The sequence below is a fragment of the Chlorocebus sabaeus genome, chromosome 21 (assembly GCF_047675955.1).
Source record: "Chlorocebus sabaeus isolate Y175 chromosome 21, mChlSab1.0.hap1, whole genome shotgun sequence".
Taxonomy (NCBI): Eukaryota; Metazoa; Chordata; class Mammalia; order Primates; family Cercopithecidae; genus Chlorocebus; species Chlorocebus sabaeus.
Window position 1 is genome coordinate 93855349 of NC_132924.1, and position 19688 is coordinate 93875036.

The 19688-nt window shown below is 36.7% G+C and overlaps 1 protein-coding gene across 2 annotated transcripts in view; it reads right to left on the reverse strand.

Moving 5' to 3' along the window:
• TSPAN12 (tetraspanin 12) overlaps positions 1–19688 on the reverse strand; it is a 71450-nt gene that overhangs the window by 11889 nt on the left and 39873 nt on the right. For both annotated transcript variants that reach the window (XM_007982707.3, XM_007982708.3), the window contains 3 exons: positions 16149–16223; positions 11203–11310; positions 7271–7414 (listed from right to left, as the gene is read on the reverse strand). In XM_007982707.3, coding sequence (XP_007980898.1) covers positions 7271–7414; positions 11203–11310; positions 16149–16223 — 327 coding nt within the window. The remainder of the gene's footprint in view (positions 1–7270; positions 7415–11202; positions 11311–16148; positions 16224–19688) is intronic.

Here is a 19688-nt window from a genome sequence, read left to right on the forward strand (position 1 = left end):
CCCACATATTATCAGGACATACAGGACTCTTCAGAATCCAACCCCTGCCCTCTGTATCCCTGTAAACGTGGCCCTTCTCACACCCCGTGCTCCAGCCGTGCTCTCTTGCTTCCAGCTCTAACTTTGCCCCATTGTTTCTTGGCTGGGAATGCCCTTTTCAGCCCTGTGCCACCCTAATATTTTCTGCATGTGGCTTACAGATACTTATTCGTTAAGATTAGAAGCCCAAAGAGTTACTACCACTGCTATGTGTTCCCATTGTGTATCTCAATCATAAAGACAATAGCAATTAAGGATTGCCTGCTGTGTCTCATGCTCCCTTTTTTTGTGCCGACTTAAAGATTTTCTAATTCCTACCTTTTCTTTTAGTCACTGATGTGGGGAATCTGTTCTAGGCAGACTTGACCAACTTCCATATTGGTGTAACTAGCCAGTACCTAGCTGGAAGTCTAAGTTATGACCTCTCACTCCCTGTGTCGGCCTTCTCTTTTAATATTTGCCCCTAATTTTTTTTTCAAGCGTGGCAATTTACTTGGTCTGAAGTAGAATCCTACTAATAACCAGAGAGCTGGGTTGTCTGGGAAAAAACAGTTGACCTTATATCTAGGTGGAGCTTGCCAGAAGGCCAAGTCTACCCCCAATCATGGCCTTTTATTCCCACACCACTCTGTCAGGTCTCCACTTATGGCTCAGGAGTGACGAGGAAACATTTATGATAATATAATGTTGTATATGAAAATTATAAAGCAAAAGTTATTTCTGTCAGTCAAAACAAATAGACATACACTATTGGCTCATCTTTCTAATCGGTCAAAGATGTTAGCAGGAAAGGAGTGTTAACAAAAAGTGTTGAGAACTAAAACATCGCCCAGAAAAAAAGATTGGTTACAAAACAAGTACAGGTGAGGGCAGTATTTCTAATCAGGATGAGGGCTCAGAGTGTGAATTTATGACTCTCAACTCAAACATCGTACAACACTCAACTGAGAGAATAAAACCCTCAAACAGCCCATCCCATATGGTTCACCACTGATAAAGTTTCTCTCCATGACCAAACTCTATTCAGGCTCCAATGAGTTCTTTTACAACCGAACCTTGACGTTTGGACTTTGGTGTTTGTCTCTGCATTGTTCAATTTTAGCAAGAATCCTGGTAAGTTGGTTTACAGAGACTCCCCATTCTTCATACTTTATCATCCTTGATATCTAACTGGCTTCTTCCTTCTCCACCCATCGTCCAAGAGATGTCTGATCACCCTGGCCCGCCTTCAGTACAAGTCTTGTTAGGTAAGGTTTGCCAGAATGCCATCCCTCACCACTATGTTTCCTCTTCATGATTTTCCATCCTCTGACCCCCAACCTGTTCCTTGACTATAAATTCCCACTTTCCCATGTTGTATTCTGAATTGAGCCTAATCTGTCTCCCCTACTGCAAGACCACACTGCAGTGGCTTTATTCCTATCCCGATAATCCCTGCTGAAATAAAGTTTTCCTCCTCATCATTTTTTTGTTTTTGAGAGAAAGTCTCACTCTGTCACCCAGGCTGGAGCACAGCGGCACAATTTAGGCTCACTGCAAGCTTCCCCGCCTAGGTTCACATCCCAGGTTTAAGGAGATTCTCCTTCACCTCCCAGGTTTGAGCGATTCTCCTGCCTCAGCCTCCCAAGTAGCTGGGACTACAGGCATGCACCACAGAATCCAGCTAATTTCTGTATTTTTAGTAGAGTTAGGACTTCATCATGTTGGGCTGATCTAGAACTCCTGACCACAAGTGATCCACCTGCCTCAGCCTCCCAAAGTGCTGAGAATACAGTCGTGAACCACCGTAACCGGCTCCTTATCATCTTTAACAAGTGTCATTAAATGATTTGTTTTTTCTTTAGCAACATGAGCTACTCTCACTTCTGACCTGGAGTAGCACCTCTACAAGTCTGTTTGCCTCCTGTGAGCACTGGTAACCCACACCCACTTGTCATCATGTGGTTCTTTTTCCTGTAAGCCAAGACTCAGAGAAGAAGGTCACGTCCCTTCACAACCACACCCCTGTACTTCCCAATTTCCTTTATTCATCGATGTTTTCTAGCACTGGGAGAGAAATAAATAAACTTATAAAGAGGCACACATGGGTTTGCCAAAGTAGAAATTATTAAGATTATTTAAAACTCACAACCAACACATAGAACACAGAAAGTCTAAGGGTCTAAAGGAAAGGTGTCCCAAAGGTACACAAGTGTGGAGGACATGTCTGTGTCCAGCCCTTACATAAATCTGCGGGAATACTACTTTTCTGAAGAAGCATCCAATATATTTGAACAGAAGAAAGCTTCTAACTACTAAACAAAGAAACATGTCTCTAGAGGTATATTTTAGTTGACGTTCTGTCCCTCTTTGTTTTACATTTTGAGTCAGTCCATTTGAAGCAGAGCCTGTTGTGAGCCTGTTTACTTCCATTTATTTTTCTTGACGTAGCACAGAGAGGAGGAAAATGGCATTTCAGCCTTTTAGAGGTGCTATTTATGCTAAGTTTCCTATCTGAGACAGTAAGTGCTGCAACTATTCTTTACAACTGTGTTTTTTCATTCTTTTACATATGGAACCCCAAGAAGAGCTGATGAAAGCTATGGCTCTTATTTCCTAGGAAAAAAAAATGGATATAAAATGTTGAAAACAATTTTTGCAGTATCACTTTTTCCTTGAAGTCCATCCAAGAAGAGCCCGGGTCCCTGGGCAAGAGGTTGAGAGTCCCTGCTCTATAAAGACTGATTTTCTAACTGCTGTCTTTATGTCTTTGATTTATGCTTCTCTTCTCCAAATCAAGTCAAGACACTGCACTTCGGTAACCGATATGATGAAAAACTCAGCACGTGAGAGAAGACAAGAGATACCATAGGCTTGTGCTTTGCCAACTTAAATCTGAGTCTGATATTTTGCCAAGGCCAAGTCTTACACCTCGTATTTAGAGTGTGGTTACACAGGCGATTCCAAAGAACATGGGAGTGGGCTGTCAGCAATCATGGGCCCAGACCACTCAAGGGTGGGCCTTTATACTTGCAGCTTCCTCGGCCAAAAACACTGTTCCCCAGCATGGCTGCTTCAACTGGTCTCAGTTCACATATCACCCACACAGAAGAGGGTCTATTCCTAACAATCTATCTTAAGTAACTCCCTTACCAACAAAACTCCAGCACATTACCCTGTTCAGTTTTCAAAGTGCTTACCAACATCTGAAATTATTTTCCATTGCTGTTTTTTTTTCTTGTTAAATGTACGTATCCATAACCAGAATATAAGTTACAAAGGAGAAGAGATTTTTGTCTGCAACACTCTCCACTATATCCCTAAGCATTTAGAAAAGCAAATGGAACCCAGTAGGCAATCACAAAAATTCTGAATGAATATTGGTTATCCTATCATCATTTTGAATGAGTGAATGTGATAGCTCCAAACTGAGGGTCAGAGGTATTTTCATTACAGATTTTTAAACGTATACTTTCATATACGTTTGTAGCTTATTATGGATATTTGAAGAGCTGTGTGCCAAACCTAACAAGGCTCCTGAATGTTTCTAAATGTGCAATTGTCGCTATATTTCTGCTGTCATTTTTCACAGGTTTCCAAATGCGTCATAAAATATTATTGGGTCAGGGACCATGCAGGCCACCAGATGGTTGAGAATGATTTATTTCCTTGATTTCAGACTACTGAAGAATGATTGCAGGAAGAAAGCCAGTTTTTATCTCTGAGCTTACAGAATATGAAAGATAAGAGAGACCTTGTGGTTCATCTAGTCTGGATTCATTCTTAATTTAAAAACCCATTCTACACTACCAATGACATGGTTATCTGACCTTGACTTCAATATTTTTAGTGATGGGACACTCGTTATTTTACAAGATAACCTGTCTCACAATTGGACGGATTTTGATGAGCAAGGTCTTCCTTCTATTGATTCAAAATTTCCTTCCTGTAACTTCTGGCCCTTGGAGCAACAATGTGTAAGTCTAGTTCCTGTTCTGAATTATGAACTTTGAAATATTTGAAGACATCTCAACTATCTCCCTTCAGTGCTCTCAACTTCTGAATAAACATCCCAAATACCTCCAGCTGTTCCTCACTTATTTCTCCCTTTAAAACCCTCATCTTCCTACTGAACGATCTCTGGACACACTGTAATTAGGAAACATATGTTCTCCAGGGCAAAGTGGAATTATGTCTTATTTTTAATTATGGATTTAATTGTACTTATGCCATAAAACTACTATATGATCCTCTTTTGTAAGTCAACTATGCATATAATTGCATACTCTATCATTACCAATATCAGTATATGTTATTAGTTGTAAAAGGCAAAAGCAGGTTACTCTGATATAATAAGCCCCCATCTTAGCTGGAAGTCTGTGTCTAAAGAACATCTCATGGCTGCCAATGCCAGCTTACTAATAAAATTCTTTAGATAAAAATATGAGGAATTTTCAAAATAATCTGGGCTATCAACTTGCACATGCACAATAGTATGGCTTGTTTCAATTTCAAAATTCATGGAGCAAGCAATTATAGATAGCCTGAAAGTAAAGCATCCCATTATAAAGTAGTATTATTAGTAAAAACAATCTAAGACAAACTAGTCAAGATGAATTGTATTTTTACAACAATAAAATTATATTAAATGTTTAATGAAGGACAGTCTTCAGCTAAATAAAGTAAAACTGAAGAGAATTAGTCCATATTCAGACTTTATGGGAAGATCTGGTAAGTTGATCTCATGATCAACAGTAGTTATAATCATATCATCAGTATTAATCACTAAAGCAGATACAAATTATATCATAATGTTGTGGCCCAATAATTGTCCATATTGACTTACTACTGGTAAAAACTGGCAGATGGACAATTCACACTAGGAAATTTAGTAGGTTTCAATTTAGACATCTATACTTCTACCTGTACTGTAGCCATCTGTTCTTTTAATGTCTAATAGTGAGTTATAGTATATTCGAATATCCATAATATATTTCTATATAACACTACCTCAGAAATATTAGTACTGTTTTCTGTTTTATGGAATAAGCAGGAGTTTGCTGCATTTATTAGTTGATGATTGCTACTACAAACACTAGCCAATATTTAGCTTTCACACAAAACAAAAGAACTAGGTTCAGTGCCATAATCACTCAAGAACCTACAGACACTAACCCAACAACTTTCTGTTCAATAAACTATATCTTGTGTATTCGTTTTCATTCAAAGCCAAATGTTTCTAAACAAAGTTTGTATAAAACAGTAACATCCAAACACAATGCTTCTCAGCACTGTGAGTATGACAAAAAGTATTCTGATCATCTTTTAAAATAAAAAGCCTGAATTATTCAATTGTTTCCATAATTCTTGTGATCGGTTGCATTATGTCCTCCCAAAATTCATATGTTAAAGAGCTTAGTACCTCAGAATGTGATCTTATTGGAACGTAGGATTGTTGCAGATGTAACTAAGATGAGGTCTGACTGGAGGAAAGTGGGCCCCTCGTCCAATGTGACTGTTGTTCTTATAAAAAGGGAAAATTGGGAGACACACACACAAGGAGAACACCATGTGAAGATGAAACAGATCAGGGTGATGCTTCTAAAAGACGAGGAACCGGGAAAATTGTCAGCACACCACCAGAAGCTAGGAGAGAAGCATCAGCCCTGATGACACCTTAATCTTGGAGTTAGCCTCCAGAACCCTGAGACAATAAATTTACGTTGTCGGAGCCACTCAGTTTGTGGGACTTTGTTATGGCAGCTCTAGGAAATTATAACAGTTTTTAAACTCCTAAAAAATACTTGGCACTCTCCTTTGGGGCATGCCTTCAGAGTCCAAAGCACTTTATTTTGGATATCCTTAAATGGTGACATATTCTTGTCCTCTGAGATATGAGTAACAGCCCAGAGTTACTCATATCTAGGACATGAACATAATGGATCACTTGTGTAGGTAGTACAGCATTCTTTTAATTAATTACAACATCCAAATTAATTAATTTACAATATAAATTGACTGCCCATCTCAACAACTGCTTTGGCAGACAGTCTAAGAGATGCTTTGAATGGTAGTATTCCTAGGGAAAAAAAGCATAACCTCCTAAGATAACTACCTTGAAATATATCAAAATGCATGTGTTATAAATCCTGATGTAGTTTGTGTTCATTCTTTATAGCCCTACTATATATAAATATATAAATATATATATATATACACGCTTTATATTATGAATAGTGTGAGCAGCACCTTGTGATACCAGGTACTTGACTAGAGATGTATCTGGGGAATGATCCCAACCCCTTAGCCTAAGCAGTTTCCTTTCTATCTGATTCACATTTTGCATTTCCATTCCAGATAAATACTGCCTAACAAAACTTTCTGTGATGAAGGAAATGTCTTATATCTGCATTGTCCAGGACAGGGGCCACTAGTCACAAGTGGCAGTTGAGCACTTGAGATATAGCTCGTGCAACAGAGGAACAGACATTTAATTTTCATTAATTTTAATTCAAATGGTCACATGTATCTATTTGGCTATCGTACAGGACAGTGCGGTCTTAGGTTTTAATTTGAAAATAGAATGTTACTGCTAACAAAGTTTAAAAATCACCAGTAAAAATGAATGAATAGGAAAACTTCTCCTAAAATGGAGTAACTGATTATTCTGATCAGTTCTCCCAGAGAACACAAGTATGTACATTTCTTGGGCACATGCGGATTGACTTTACTGCCAGTGAGCAGAAAACAATCAGTGAACTAAAACTGGCATCACTAATCATTAGCCAGCAGGGGGAGCTGAAGAGTAGCACAGTAGCATTTTCTTTGGAGAGGTTCTTTTTTCTCCCCTTCTATGTGTTGGTGGTCTATGTGAAGGGTCTTAAAATACGTATTCTGCCCAGGAACTCCAAACCCTGCATTTCTTGCATATCCAGTGTGAGCTACATACTCTGTCTGTGTCTGTTTCAAAGGATCCCCAAGCAGTCGGAACTTGATTCAAAACAAAATAGTTCAAAATCCAATTAATTACAAAACCTGGTCTTTTCTACTTCCCTTTGTTAAAATGTGATTAGTGTTTAGATTTTTATACTTTTTTTTTTAGCTTTCTTCTTCTTCTCCCCATATCAGAGAAAATTTTAAGGCCTTTTACATTTAGACAGAGAAGGAAAATTTCATTGGCATGTTGTTGATTCTTTAAAGTTATTCCTAAGAAAACATTCATCCATAATAAATTAACCATATATGGCCTTACCTCTTGATAAAGGTCACTGAGATCTTCCTGGTGGGCTTGTTTGGAACATCCTGGGAATTCTCTAACACAGCAGGAATCTGGGGGCCAGTCCATCTCTGTCATTTCCAACCAGTCAGTGAAATATACCACTCCACAGCACTTAAACTGCAAAAAAAAAAAAAAAAAAAAATCACTAGTCAGCCTCTGAAACCACAAAACTATTTTCTTAACTTATAGGAGATTAAACATCAGTTTTTTCTGTTTTTTTAAATTTTTGTACCCAGAGCTACATCTGTCATCACCTAATGATATGTGTACAGTCTGTGTTGATGATAGAAATGTAGTAAAGGAACACCATGGCTAACCACTGCATAATGGAAGAATTCTGAGTAATAATGCCCATAACACATAAAAACAAATCAGGCATGACTGAGACTCACTCCCTAACTCTAAGCTTGTCTACAAGGGACTATACATAGCAACAGACTGAACATACACACTAACAAACCCAAGTAGGTGATACCTTATCTTTATCATTAAACCTCTAACCACCAAGGGCCAGTTAATCAAATTTTTCTATTGCTCAACATATTCAAATATTATATTAAAAGTTTCTGTAATCTTTGTAAAAACGTGTCGACCAAAGCCCACATCACAAAAAGTTAGCAGACATCGATTCCTCAGCTAGTAAAATATCCAAAAACGTTAAGAAATAAACATAGGTCTGGCCAACTAGTGTTTATTCAACTAAGGTTCTTGAAATAAATGTTCATATTCTATTACCACAGTCTCAGAAGAAATGGTGTGCCTTTAGCTTGAATAAAATTGGAGTTAAGAAAAACTATATTGACATTTTTTCTTTTTTTATCTCATTTCCCCAAAGATTAGCAAAAGCTTTCTCTGATCAAGGTTTGAAAGCACTGCTTAAGGACCTCTATAAATTAGATTCAGAACAATTATCTATGATGAATAATTTTCTGTCCTTGAGTAGAGAGGGAGGTTGCTCTTTCCCCTCTAGCCAGAAACAAGGACTATGGGCAGTTACTGAGAACTCTGCCGAGTGACTGGCTATGCAAATTACGCAGTCCAACAGATCAATCTATGTTCAGGTTTCACATTGTATCATAAAATATCACAATTCCCCACCATTTCAAAATTTAACTAAAATTAATTTTGAAGAATTCTGGACTTCTCATGCAAAAGGAAACAACAAAAATACTACAAAGTATTCTGTGTTGTTACACTGGTCTAAATGTCTGATTTTTAAACAGAAACAAAATCACCTTAAGAGGATTATAAATGATGAATTACTGAACAGTATGGGTAATACGAAAATTTTGAGAAACTTAAAAAATACTTTCCATATATTTTTCTTCTTTAAACTTGCTCTCGAAGTCATGAGTATACTATCAACATCACAAATTTAGTCAATAATTTGACATTACATATTTCACACAATACATTAAATATCCTTAAATAATATATGTAGTATAAAGACTTCACTTCATAAAAATCATAAACAAGGAAATGTTAACTTTCCACGTCCATCTTTTTAAATCCTTACACTCAGAGAAAATTCATTTCTCTCCTTTGCTAATGACATGAGTCCTTTCTGTGTTGATGACAGAACAGTTCTTGGAACTCTCTAACTCCATGCAGCATGGAACAGCCTATTTATATGGCTGTGTCAGGGAATGAGATATTCTACATAAATGACTTTCTCAAATATAAGTATATAATGTTCTTTCTTATTATAAGTATATAATGTTCAGTGATGAACTTATTTTTATTTTAGTAAGTATTTGTATAGAATTGCCCGTCTTCAACAGAAGATACTGAATTTATTCTGAAACTTTTTCTGAGAACTCCTTTAAGTAAGCCCAACATCATACCAAGATATTACTGTAGTCTACATCTCCTTGTCATTTTCCTGTCTCCTTTAATATTGTATTGTGAGATAGTACCACTCTTGCTAATGTGTCAAGCTCTAGAAAATACCATCCATTTTACATATGAGTAAACTGAGCCCTTTGACGGTCAAGTAGCTTGCTAAAGTTACAGGCCAGAGTGTGGCACAGTCTATTCCAAAGCCTATGCTCCAACTACTATGTTAAAATAAATAAATGAACACATTTTTTAAAGTGAGTATTCTAAAAAGGTATTAAATAAACGCCAACAGGGCTTAAGTGAGAGTCTGCTAAGTTGAGGTAAGTGCACAGAATTGCACTGAATGAGGAGCAAAGGAAACCGGCACCTGATAAAGTTGCTTTCTGCAATATAGGTTATTCTAGAATTGTGTCCCCCACCCAAATTCATATGTTGAAATTCTAACCCCCAGTACCTTAGAATGTGACTGCATTTGGTGATAGAGTGTTTAATAGTGATTGTTAAGTTAAAATAAGGTCATTAGGGTGGGCCCTAATCCAATATGACTGATGTTCTTATTCGAAGAGGATATTTAAATATAGTCACATATAGAGGGAAGACAATGTGAAGACACAGGGAGAAGATGGCCATCTGCAAGCAGTCATAGCAAACTAATACAAGGGATTTAAAAAACTCTTTCACGTTCTCAGAGGTCTTCACCATCTCCATTTACACAAAACAGCCTTATGAAAATGGAGGAGGAAACTTACCATGCAACAAATCTAAAAATAAATGTGCTATCTTTTGCAGTACTTGTACATTGTCCATCTAGGTGGAACTCCCATCAGAAAAAAAAAAAAACTCACTTTGTTTTTTAACCTGGATTATCACTGTCTACATCACAAATTCCAGAAAATAACAAGCTCTGGGCAGCATCTACTCAGGACAGTAGCTGACATAACTTACTATAAATTTCCTAATGCTTATTTTCTCTTTGTGTTGTTTTTAGCACAAATATACAATAAATAAACAAAGTTAGGAAGCACTTAAATAAACAGGAAATCTGTGTTACAATGATAATTTTTACCATCTCAACAGTTGTATACAGAGAGTCAGATTTGGAGATTGTCCTGGACTTGAACCTCTGCCCATATCCAGGACAAAGCAAGTGAGCAGAGATCTTGCTATCTATCATGTAAGATATTAATTCTCAAATGCTTTGCGGCCTAACACTAAGATAAATTGAAGGAAATTAAATACTTATCCATCTGGGAATGTCACTTCAATCACAAGGAAACTGCTTGGAAGAAGAGCTTGGTTTGAAGCAAGATCAATGGTTAACTTCAAGTCACCAAATTTTAAACATCTGAATACAGTCCCCACTTGAGAAGATGGTTGGGTGCAGTGCTACATGGCAGTTAGGTAAGAAATGCTAAAAGCACCTATACTTTGTAATGTTATTGTTAATAACCATAGGCTAAATGAAATCTAACTTATGACGTCATTTAATCTTCTCAACAACCTGAAGAGATAGGTATTCTTATTATCGCTATTTCACAGGTGAGAAAACCAAGACTTAACGGGGTTATGTATATTATAGAAACTCACTTAATAGTAAGCAGCACAGCTATGATTTTAACCAAGGTCTTTCTGACTAGACCATGCCATTAACGATATACTGACTTCAAAGTCCCAAATGAGAACAATCATTTTTTTAAAACTAAAATTATGTTTAAAATATTGAGAGCTCTAAAAGTCATGAAAAATCTATTTGTCTGGAACTTGGATATTTATCAAGTTAACCCTCATAAAAAGAAAACTTCACAATAATTTAGCAAAATGGCTTTTCAGAAGTTCTTAAATATATGTGAATCATGTGAAATAAAGGGGAAATGGTATATATGGGAGGAAAATCAGGCCATGAAGTTACTTAAGATTTTTTCAAGAAAGAATTGCACCGGAGGTTACTGAATCATAGGCTTAATTTTTCAGCACAGAGGAAATTACCAAAGTCAAAGCTTTAAACATCTGGTTTGAAAGTGCACCACTTACTTCACTCTCTCTACCTCAGAAATTGCAGCACTTACCTCTCTCTGAAAAAAATTCCAAGCATGAGTAAGCCACCGATATCTAGGTAATCCATAATTTGTCATCCTGGCTTTCAAAGTGACCATATCTGACCATTGTACTGGAACCTGGTAATAAAAAGCAAAATATCAACAGCTATAACACACACACACAGACACAGATTCTCACACACACACACACACACACACACACACACACTCAGAATGTCTTATAATTGACAAATACTATTTTAAATTTATATTTGCTTGTGGCCTAAATTTAGTTCAGAGTAGTCAATGTAGTTTTTGGACAATCTCAGTGTGTAGATTTTTGTGATAAATGAATAGGTATTTTGTACTAACGAAAAAAATGAGAAATGACTTTAATGCTCAAGGAAACCACAAACAAGTAATTAACTGTACATTCTACAGACATACTGAAAACTTTCACATAACAAATAACCTCTGCAGAGAAATGCCCTTAATTTGACTTCAAAATACTATGAAGTTGTTGCTCTTTGAAGCAACTGCAGATAATAGTACTAAAACAAAGTGGAAAGACTTAAAAAGGGAAAGACTTTGACTCAAGTTAAGCCTCACTCTGGGATAATTTTGTCAACACTTTTTCAAAAGTTGTAATTAGGAGGTATATTAGAATTTTAGAAAGAACAGTTCTCCACTTTTACACTGTTGGTGGGAATGTAAACTAGCACAGCTACTACGGAAAACAGTGTGGAGATTCCTTAAGGAACTAAAAGTAGACCTACCATTTGATCCAGCAATCCCATTCCTAGGTATCTACCCAGAGGAAAATAAGTCATTATAAGAAAAAGATATTTGCAGACTCATGTTTATAGCAGCACAGTTTGCATTTGTAAAAATGTGGAACTAGCCCAAATGCCCATCAATCAATGAGTGGATAAAGAAAATATATATACCATGGAATACTATTCAGCCATAAAAAGGAGAAAAATAATGGCATTCACAGCAACCTGGATGGAATTGGAGACCAACATTCTAAGTGAAGTAACTCAGGAATGGAAAACTAAGCATCGTATGTTCTCACTCATATGTGGGAGCTAAGCTATAAGACACAAAGCCATAAGAATGACACAATGGACTTTGGGGACTCGGGAGGAAGGATGGGAGCGGGATGAGGGATAAAAGACTATACATTGAGTATAGTGTACACTGCTCAGGTGATGGATGCACGAAAATCTCAGAAATCACTGCTAAAGAACTTATTAATGTAAGCAAATACTACCTGTTACCCAAAAACCTATTGAAATAAAAAAATTAAAAATAATAAAAAAGAAAGAACAGTTCTTAAAGTATTTTTGTGCTTCTATTCTCCAATCACCTAGCACCATGTCTATTGCAGAGACTTTAATCATGGCAGAGCTTTGGGTATACAATACCACAGTCATTGTTGTAATGCAATACAATACAACAGTCATTGCTGGCCAGAAATCTGGTCAGTGTATCAGGCTATGATTTTACTCCAGGGCCATGAGAAATGGAGGTATACAAATGTTAATCTCATTACACACATAGTATTAAAGCAACTCTGGGAAACTGGAAGGACATTCCCATCTGATCTATGAAGTAATATAGACTGGGCTTAGTAAAGCAAGCTTGGCATTCAATAAATAACACAAAGATCAAGAACCAAAAAGGAAAAAAGGGAGACATGAGCAAATAAGGCTCCAACAGAACTAGAGATTAGGATTATTATAAAATCTTATTTTTTAAGATAATCATATCAATAGAAGCAGTTTCAAAATTCCTGACCACAGAAATTCTTCATTTTTTTCCTTTGTTAACTTTTTTTGTTTTTGATTACTTGGAAATACACAATAAAACATTCAAACACTTGGCCACCCATTTTTTCCCCCAAATAATGAGCAAAATGGGTGTACTCTGTGTTCATATGCCTTCAGCAAAGTTCAGGGAACTAGTCAAAGTTCAAATTACTCACCATAAATTAGTATTATCTCATAACCCTTTGGGCATAAAATAAATGGAAGTGAAGTAAATTATCTAGAAATGTACAATCTGAAACTATATCATTGACAGATTTTATCCAGAGAAGGAATAATGAATAGAAGGTGAACAGTATAAAAAAACAGAAATGAGAAAGCAGATTATCTGATGTCAAGTCACTTGATTTAGTTAATATATCAATTTTTTAAAACTTTACCTTCTAAAATAAATACAGGTTGTGTTTCCTTATTGTGACCACGATCAATCTGAGACCAAATGTGGAAGAAAACAGAGGAGACCATTGAGGTTCTGGCACAAATACTGAGGTCTGGCCATAAAGTAACACACAGGTTGATTGGTTCCTTGCATGGAACAGCTAAAAGCACAAAGCCCATTCTATGTAAAGGCTGGGTTCTGCAAAATTTGGCAGATAATAAACTTTAATGGTACTTTTCATTCACACTGCTATTAGTGCAAAAGCAATAAAAAACCTGACAAACTTTTTTTAAAGAACTGCTTTTACATTTCACTTTTAAACAGCCCTTGCTCCATTCTGGTGATGTAATGGGAAAGATTTACAAAAGCAAAACAGTGATGTATGCCCTCAACTGGAATGGTAGTAGGCACCTATTTAGCACTGCAGTACTCAGGAGCTAATCGTAGATGGTCTCTTAACAGAATAGAAGAAAGTATCTAAACAAGTATACATTCATTTCAATTTCCTCATATTTCTTAGAATTACTTTAAAATCAAAACATTTCATTTCAACCATTTAAGCTAATTCATTTTGAACCTGCTGTATCTTGGAAGATTTACCAAATATTAGTACGGCATATACACTCTAATGCCCATTTTTAAAATCCGCAAGAAAGTAAACCAATTGCTAAAATCCTTTTAATTACCAAACAGAACACAATAAAAAGCTGAGGTAACAGGATCCAGAACTAATGATAAGATATACTCTCTATGGTTTAAATGTCAAGGAGACACATTTATCACTTGAAAACAGAAAAAAATAAGAGAGACCATCTTTTTACCAGTAAACCACAGAAACGTTCTCTGGAGCCGAGTATTTTTTCACTCCCCTAATAAAATTTCCAGGGATGGGGAGAAAACATGATTTTCAAAGACAGCAAACAAGTTCCCATATTAATGGGAGAGTTCATGTTAATAAGAGCTCTGAACTTTATATTCAACTAGTTAGAATCTGAGCTAACTTTTCACCTTTTCAGGAACTCTCTACTTGCTTAGTGCTGTTGAACACTGGAAGCATGAGTGTCTTCACAGAGAAACATATGTGTGAGTGTGCCAAAGCATCACTGATATGTAAATTGGAGTGTGTAGAGTAGCCACTGGTCTGTGGTTACTGCTTAGTATTCAAAACAGTCTCAAAGCACAATGGTAGATTCACCAAAGAATCTTTGAAGAGTATATCAGCACCAGAAACGACTTCTGTTTTACTGTTCAATTGCCAAATGACTCTCTTCACTCTGAAACAAATACAATATAATCTCTGTCCCTTTTAGAGAGTCACTACATTTTAAAATGTTGAAGACGTCCTAGGGAACTTGTCACAGATGCAAATGCCCAGTCCTTGCCCTTTCCTCCCTGCCTTCCCCTCCATTCTGACTGAGCACATCTGGGCTGGAGCCCAATAATGCACACTTTTAAGAATCATCCTGGGTGGCTCCTACTGCAGATGGCCCAAGAACCACACATGGAAAAACACCATTTTACTAAAACAGAATTACTCTACAAAGTTTATGGGGAAAAAGTCTGGCCTCCCTCGACGAAAACAAAGAGCATTCACAGACGTGCAAAAGCGTTCGACATCACTAGCAATAAATGCAGTAATTTCCCTCAATGAAGTAAGCAAAATGTTAATAAGTAATAATACCCAGTGAGTGCAAGGGTGAAGTGCAAGTGGTAAGCCAAACATGACTAGTAAAAATCTTAAGACTGAGAAATTTCATGCTCATTTATGCTAGCTATAAAAGTTGTCCCAGCCATTTCAACTGCTGAAATAAAAGAGAAAAAATGAAGAGCTATATTCAAGTAGCCAAGTGTGGAACTGTGAGAGTGCTTCTAGATTGTGCTAAACACACAGCAACTCTTCAAATACACCTCTTACTAATGGTGGAAAATGGTTCTGCCTGTTGCAAACAGGAGATGTAGGCTTCCTAGTCATCTGTTCACTATTGCAGTCAGCATTTTAAAAGGCTTTATGTAGGTGTTCAAGAATTTTCAGACTAATCATTTGCGAATATGAATCTTTTCTATTATTAACTCCAAAATTGGTAAAATTATTTTAGTACATACACTATTTTTAGTCTGTGATACCCATGTTTAAGCAGCCTGTGGAATTAAAGACATATACAGAGTATACCAAAGAAAATTTTACAAATTATGACTTGGAAATGTGCTTCAGACACAGAAAAGAAAGTGTTAGCTTTCAGAAGTATTGGGACTATTAACTGTTATCATGTAGCATAAACATTCAAATTAATAATCATGTGCCTAAATTACTCTAAAGTATTGATATGATTAGGCTTTGTGTCCCCACCCAAATCTCATCTTGAATCGTAATCCCCCTATCCCCACATGTCAATGTCAAGAGACAGACTAGGTGGAGGTAATTGAATCATGGGGGCGGTTTCCCTCATGCTGTTCTTTTGATAGTGGGTGAGTTCCCACGAGATCTGATGGTTTTATTAGGGGCTCTTCACCCTTTGCTAAACACTTCTCCTTCCTCCCACCATGTGAAGAAAGTGCCTTGCTTCCTCTTCACCTTCTGCCATGATTGTAAGTTTCCTGAGGCTTCCTCAGCCATGTTGAACTGTTAGTTAACTAAAGCTCTTTCCTTTATAAATTACCCGGTCTTGGGCAGTTCTTTCATAGCAGTGTAAAAATGAACTAATACAAGTATCTAATTTAAAAGGTTGAACCGTTGTTTTAGATTATGGTTATATCTAATTTGAACTCACCATAAGTTCCTGTTCATATGTCCAAACGCCACAAGCCAGTTCTACGCAGAAAATGACAAGCAAACTTCCAAAGTACTGTAGAAAAACAGAAAAGTATGCTGTTATTATAGTACCAAAATAAAGTAGGCTCCTCAAAGACAAACTTGGTATTATGTTTACCTAGGGAACAAGAAAACAGAGGCGAGTTTTCATGAAGCCCCTCAGACGCAGATGCGGAAATTTTCAGCAAATTTAGAAATATCTGCAGATAACATTTAATATTCATCTCAGTGAGTCATAGTTTATTAGCCATCTCTTGAGAAAAATCTTTTATAAATGCCACTACTTTCATTAGGATAAATAAGAATTTACATGTTCTAGTTTGATAAACTTTAATCAAGTTCTCCAAGAAAGGGGACCTAAGTCCTTTCAAAGTGGACGGGGTGCAGTCAACAAGTTCAATGCTCTGCCCATGAGCAGACTTTAACTCGCTCTTCTAGGCAATGGGGGTGGGGGGTCTCCTTTGCATTCTTAGAAAAAGCACAACATAGAACAAAATCTCAACCAGTGTTGACACTTTATATAGTAAGTTTCTATTATGGGGAAGGCACTTGGGATATACAAAAGAATATCAAAATTCTGATAAGGCATGCATAGGCAAAAAATAACACAAAGTTTAATACAATGTCAAAAACAGAAATGGAGATAAAAATTCAAGATTCCTATGACATAGAGAAATATGCAGTGTTCCAAAAGGTGAAAAGGATTGGAACAAAGAAGAGAGAATACCAGGTAAATAAAAGCCATGAACAAGTGTGCAGAGGCAGCTGCAAAGTCAAGCAAAGAATCAGGGAACAGGAAACAGATCCATCTAGCTGGAGTGGTCAGAAAGAGGAATGAGAAGCGATCAAATGGGAAAGATGGACTGAAGCCAGATTATGGTGAACTTTAAATAATACACTAGTGAATTTTAAATCCATCATGTAGGCATTAAGGTAGCATCTTTCAACGGTTCTGAATAGGGGAACGACATTATAAACTGATGAAATAAAGGCAAAGTTCTCAATGATTTGGAAAAAGGAAGTTTGCTAAGGGGGAGGGTGAAGATCCCTTAGACGGTAGCACAAGAGGAGGCATGAAGTGAGCAGCTGAACTTAGATGGTAGCCTTGCAAATAGGCAGAAAAGAATCATTTTAAAAGGTATAGGAAAAGAAAATTGGCAAGGCATTAGACTCATTGAATTTAGAATGGAGGAGAATGATGTATTTCACCAAAGCAGAAAAATCGGGAGGGGTAAATAGCTCTGTGGGAAAATAACAAATCTAATTTTATTTGATTAACATAAAAATGTTCATCTAACTATCAGAAATGTAGACTCGGCTGAGTGTGGCGGCTCAGGCCTGTAATCTCAACGTTTGGGTTTTGGGAGGCAGGAGAGTCGCTCGAGCCCAGGAATTTGAAACCAGCCTGGAAAATATAATGAGACCCCATATCTAAAAAAAGAAAAAAAAGAAGAAGCGAAGAAAATTATCCAGGCATAGTGGTGTGTGTTTGTAATCCTAACACTTTGGGAAGCTGAGGTGGGAGGATCACTTGAGCCCAGGAGATTGAGGCTGTAGTGAGCTATGATCATGTCACAGCACTTTAGCCTGGGTGACAGAGAGAGAACCTGCCTCAAAAAAAAAAAAAAAAAGTGTAGATTTGAAGCCCACATAGCCAAGGGTGGAATTGGAAACCATTATTATGATTAGAAAAAAACAACAACTTTTGGACAGTGCTCTGTTTATCAAGTACTTTCACAATTAATTCACTCAAGAATCCTGTGAAATAGATAAGGCTACCTCATTTTACAAACAAGAAAATTAAACAGCAGATAATGTGATTTCCACAAGAATGGGCATAATGAATTTGGGAGCACTGGATCACTGTAGCTGTGTTCCTGTGTCACACCGTGCCCATTTGTGGTGGTAATTTTACAGAGGCAAGCCGCAAATATACGAGAAAGAACAAGCTCTCTGAAAATCATCCTCACTAATTTCAGCAGGAATAAAACTTCATTGCAATTATGAATATTCCATTCTATTTACAGTGGGAGGTCAGGGTGGGAGTACCAGGTAGTGACGATTTGTGAATATCCTCCTTCACTGGACTGAAAGCTCTACTAAGGGCAGGTACTTTCTTGCATTCCTCATCACATAATAGGTGTTCAACGAGTATTTGTTAAGTAAAAGAATAAATGCAAACAAAGCAGAGTGGTATGATAGTGAGTAGGACTGGGAGCTACCTTGGACTGGGTGATCAGGGAAGGTCTTTTTATAAAGGTGATCTTTCAAATGAGTCAGTACAGACAAGAAAGAAGGAATGCTGTTAAGACTTCTGAAAAAGGCAATCCAGGAAGAGGAAATACCAAGTGTGATGTGGCCTTGCATGGTGGGCTAGCTGGTTAAAAGCTCAATGGTAACGGGCACACAGAAAGAGTGGGATGGGATACGGGGTATGCAAGTAGACGTTGTGAGGTGCAAAGAAACAGATCATTAGGAGCCATGGAAAGGATTTTGGATTTTATTCTATGGGTAACTCAAACCCATTAGCAGGTGGCATGATCTAATGTACACTATAAAAACATAAGTCTAGCAATTTTGTGAAAAAATGACCTGTAGAAAAGCAACGTGTGATGAATCAAATAAAAGATTGCAGAAGTAGAATGAAGGAAAGAAGATGGAAAAAGTGGACCGAATTAGGATGGTAAGCCATCAGGATTCAAACTTAATGTTTCTTTGTTTATAATATTTGCTAATAAAAGGGGGAGTGGAGTATAAGATACAGAAAACAGGGCTGATTTTCTACTACTGTAAGACACCTCCTATGATTTAAAAATATAAATCATTGCTATTGTTTTAATATGGTTCCTTCCTATTTCTTTCATATGAAAAATAAAGACTACATAACTGCATAATCTCTCAGACAATATCACAGCTTCAAAGTAACTGTTGGTTCAAAGGATAAAGTAGTACTTTGTTAAGGGGATCTCATTTTGCAAGCTACTTTTATTTTTGGCATACATAGTATTCATGGTCAGCTTTAATATACTCAGATGTCATTTCGAAGTATTGTTATTTCTAGGCCTTACTTTAAAGATTTCAGCCTTAAAAGTATGATTAGAAGAAATGTTGTAAGCATAGTACTTCAAGCCAATTTTTCTCCAAACTTTCTTTAATGCTTTACTTAAGAGATTTCTAGACATAAAAAATATTATATTTGCATCTTATGTTACAAAGAGACCAAATGTTCAGTAACTACATACTAGATCACTTTTCTAATCTTTGATAAGAAAAGACCCTTAGAGACAGGGAGACTCCAGAGAAAAATTAAACTATGAGACATTTTTTGTGTCTCAGATTCTTAACCTAAATTCGTTTCATATTTGACGTCTGGCTACAATGAAAACCAAAGCATCCCTGAAAAGGCAAGATACGTTTATCAATAAAACACGGACATGGATGATGATGATTATTAAAAAAATAGGAATTTCCCAGACTTTGCCTTGAGGATAACCACGTA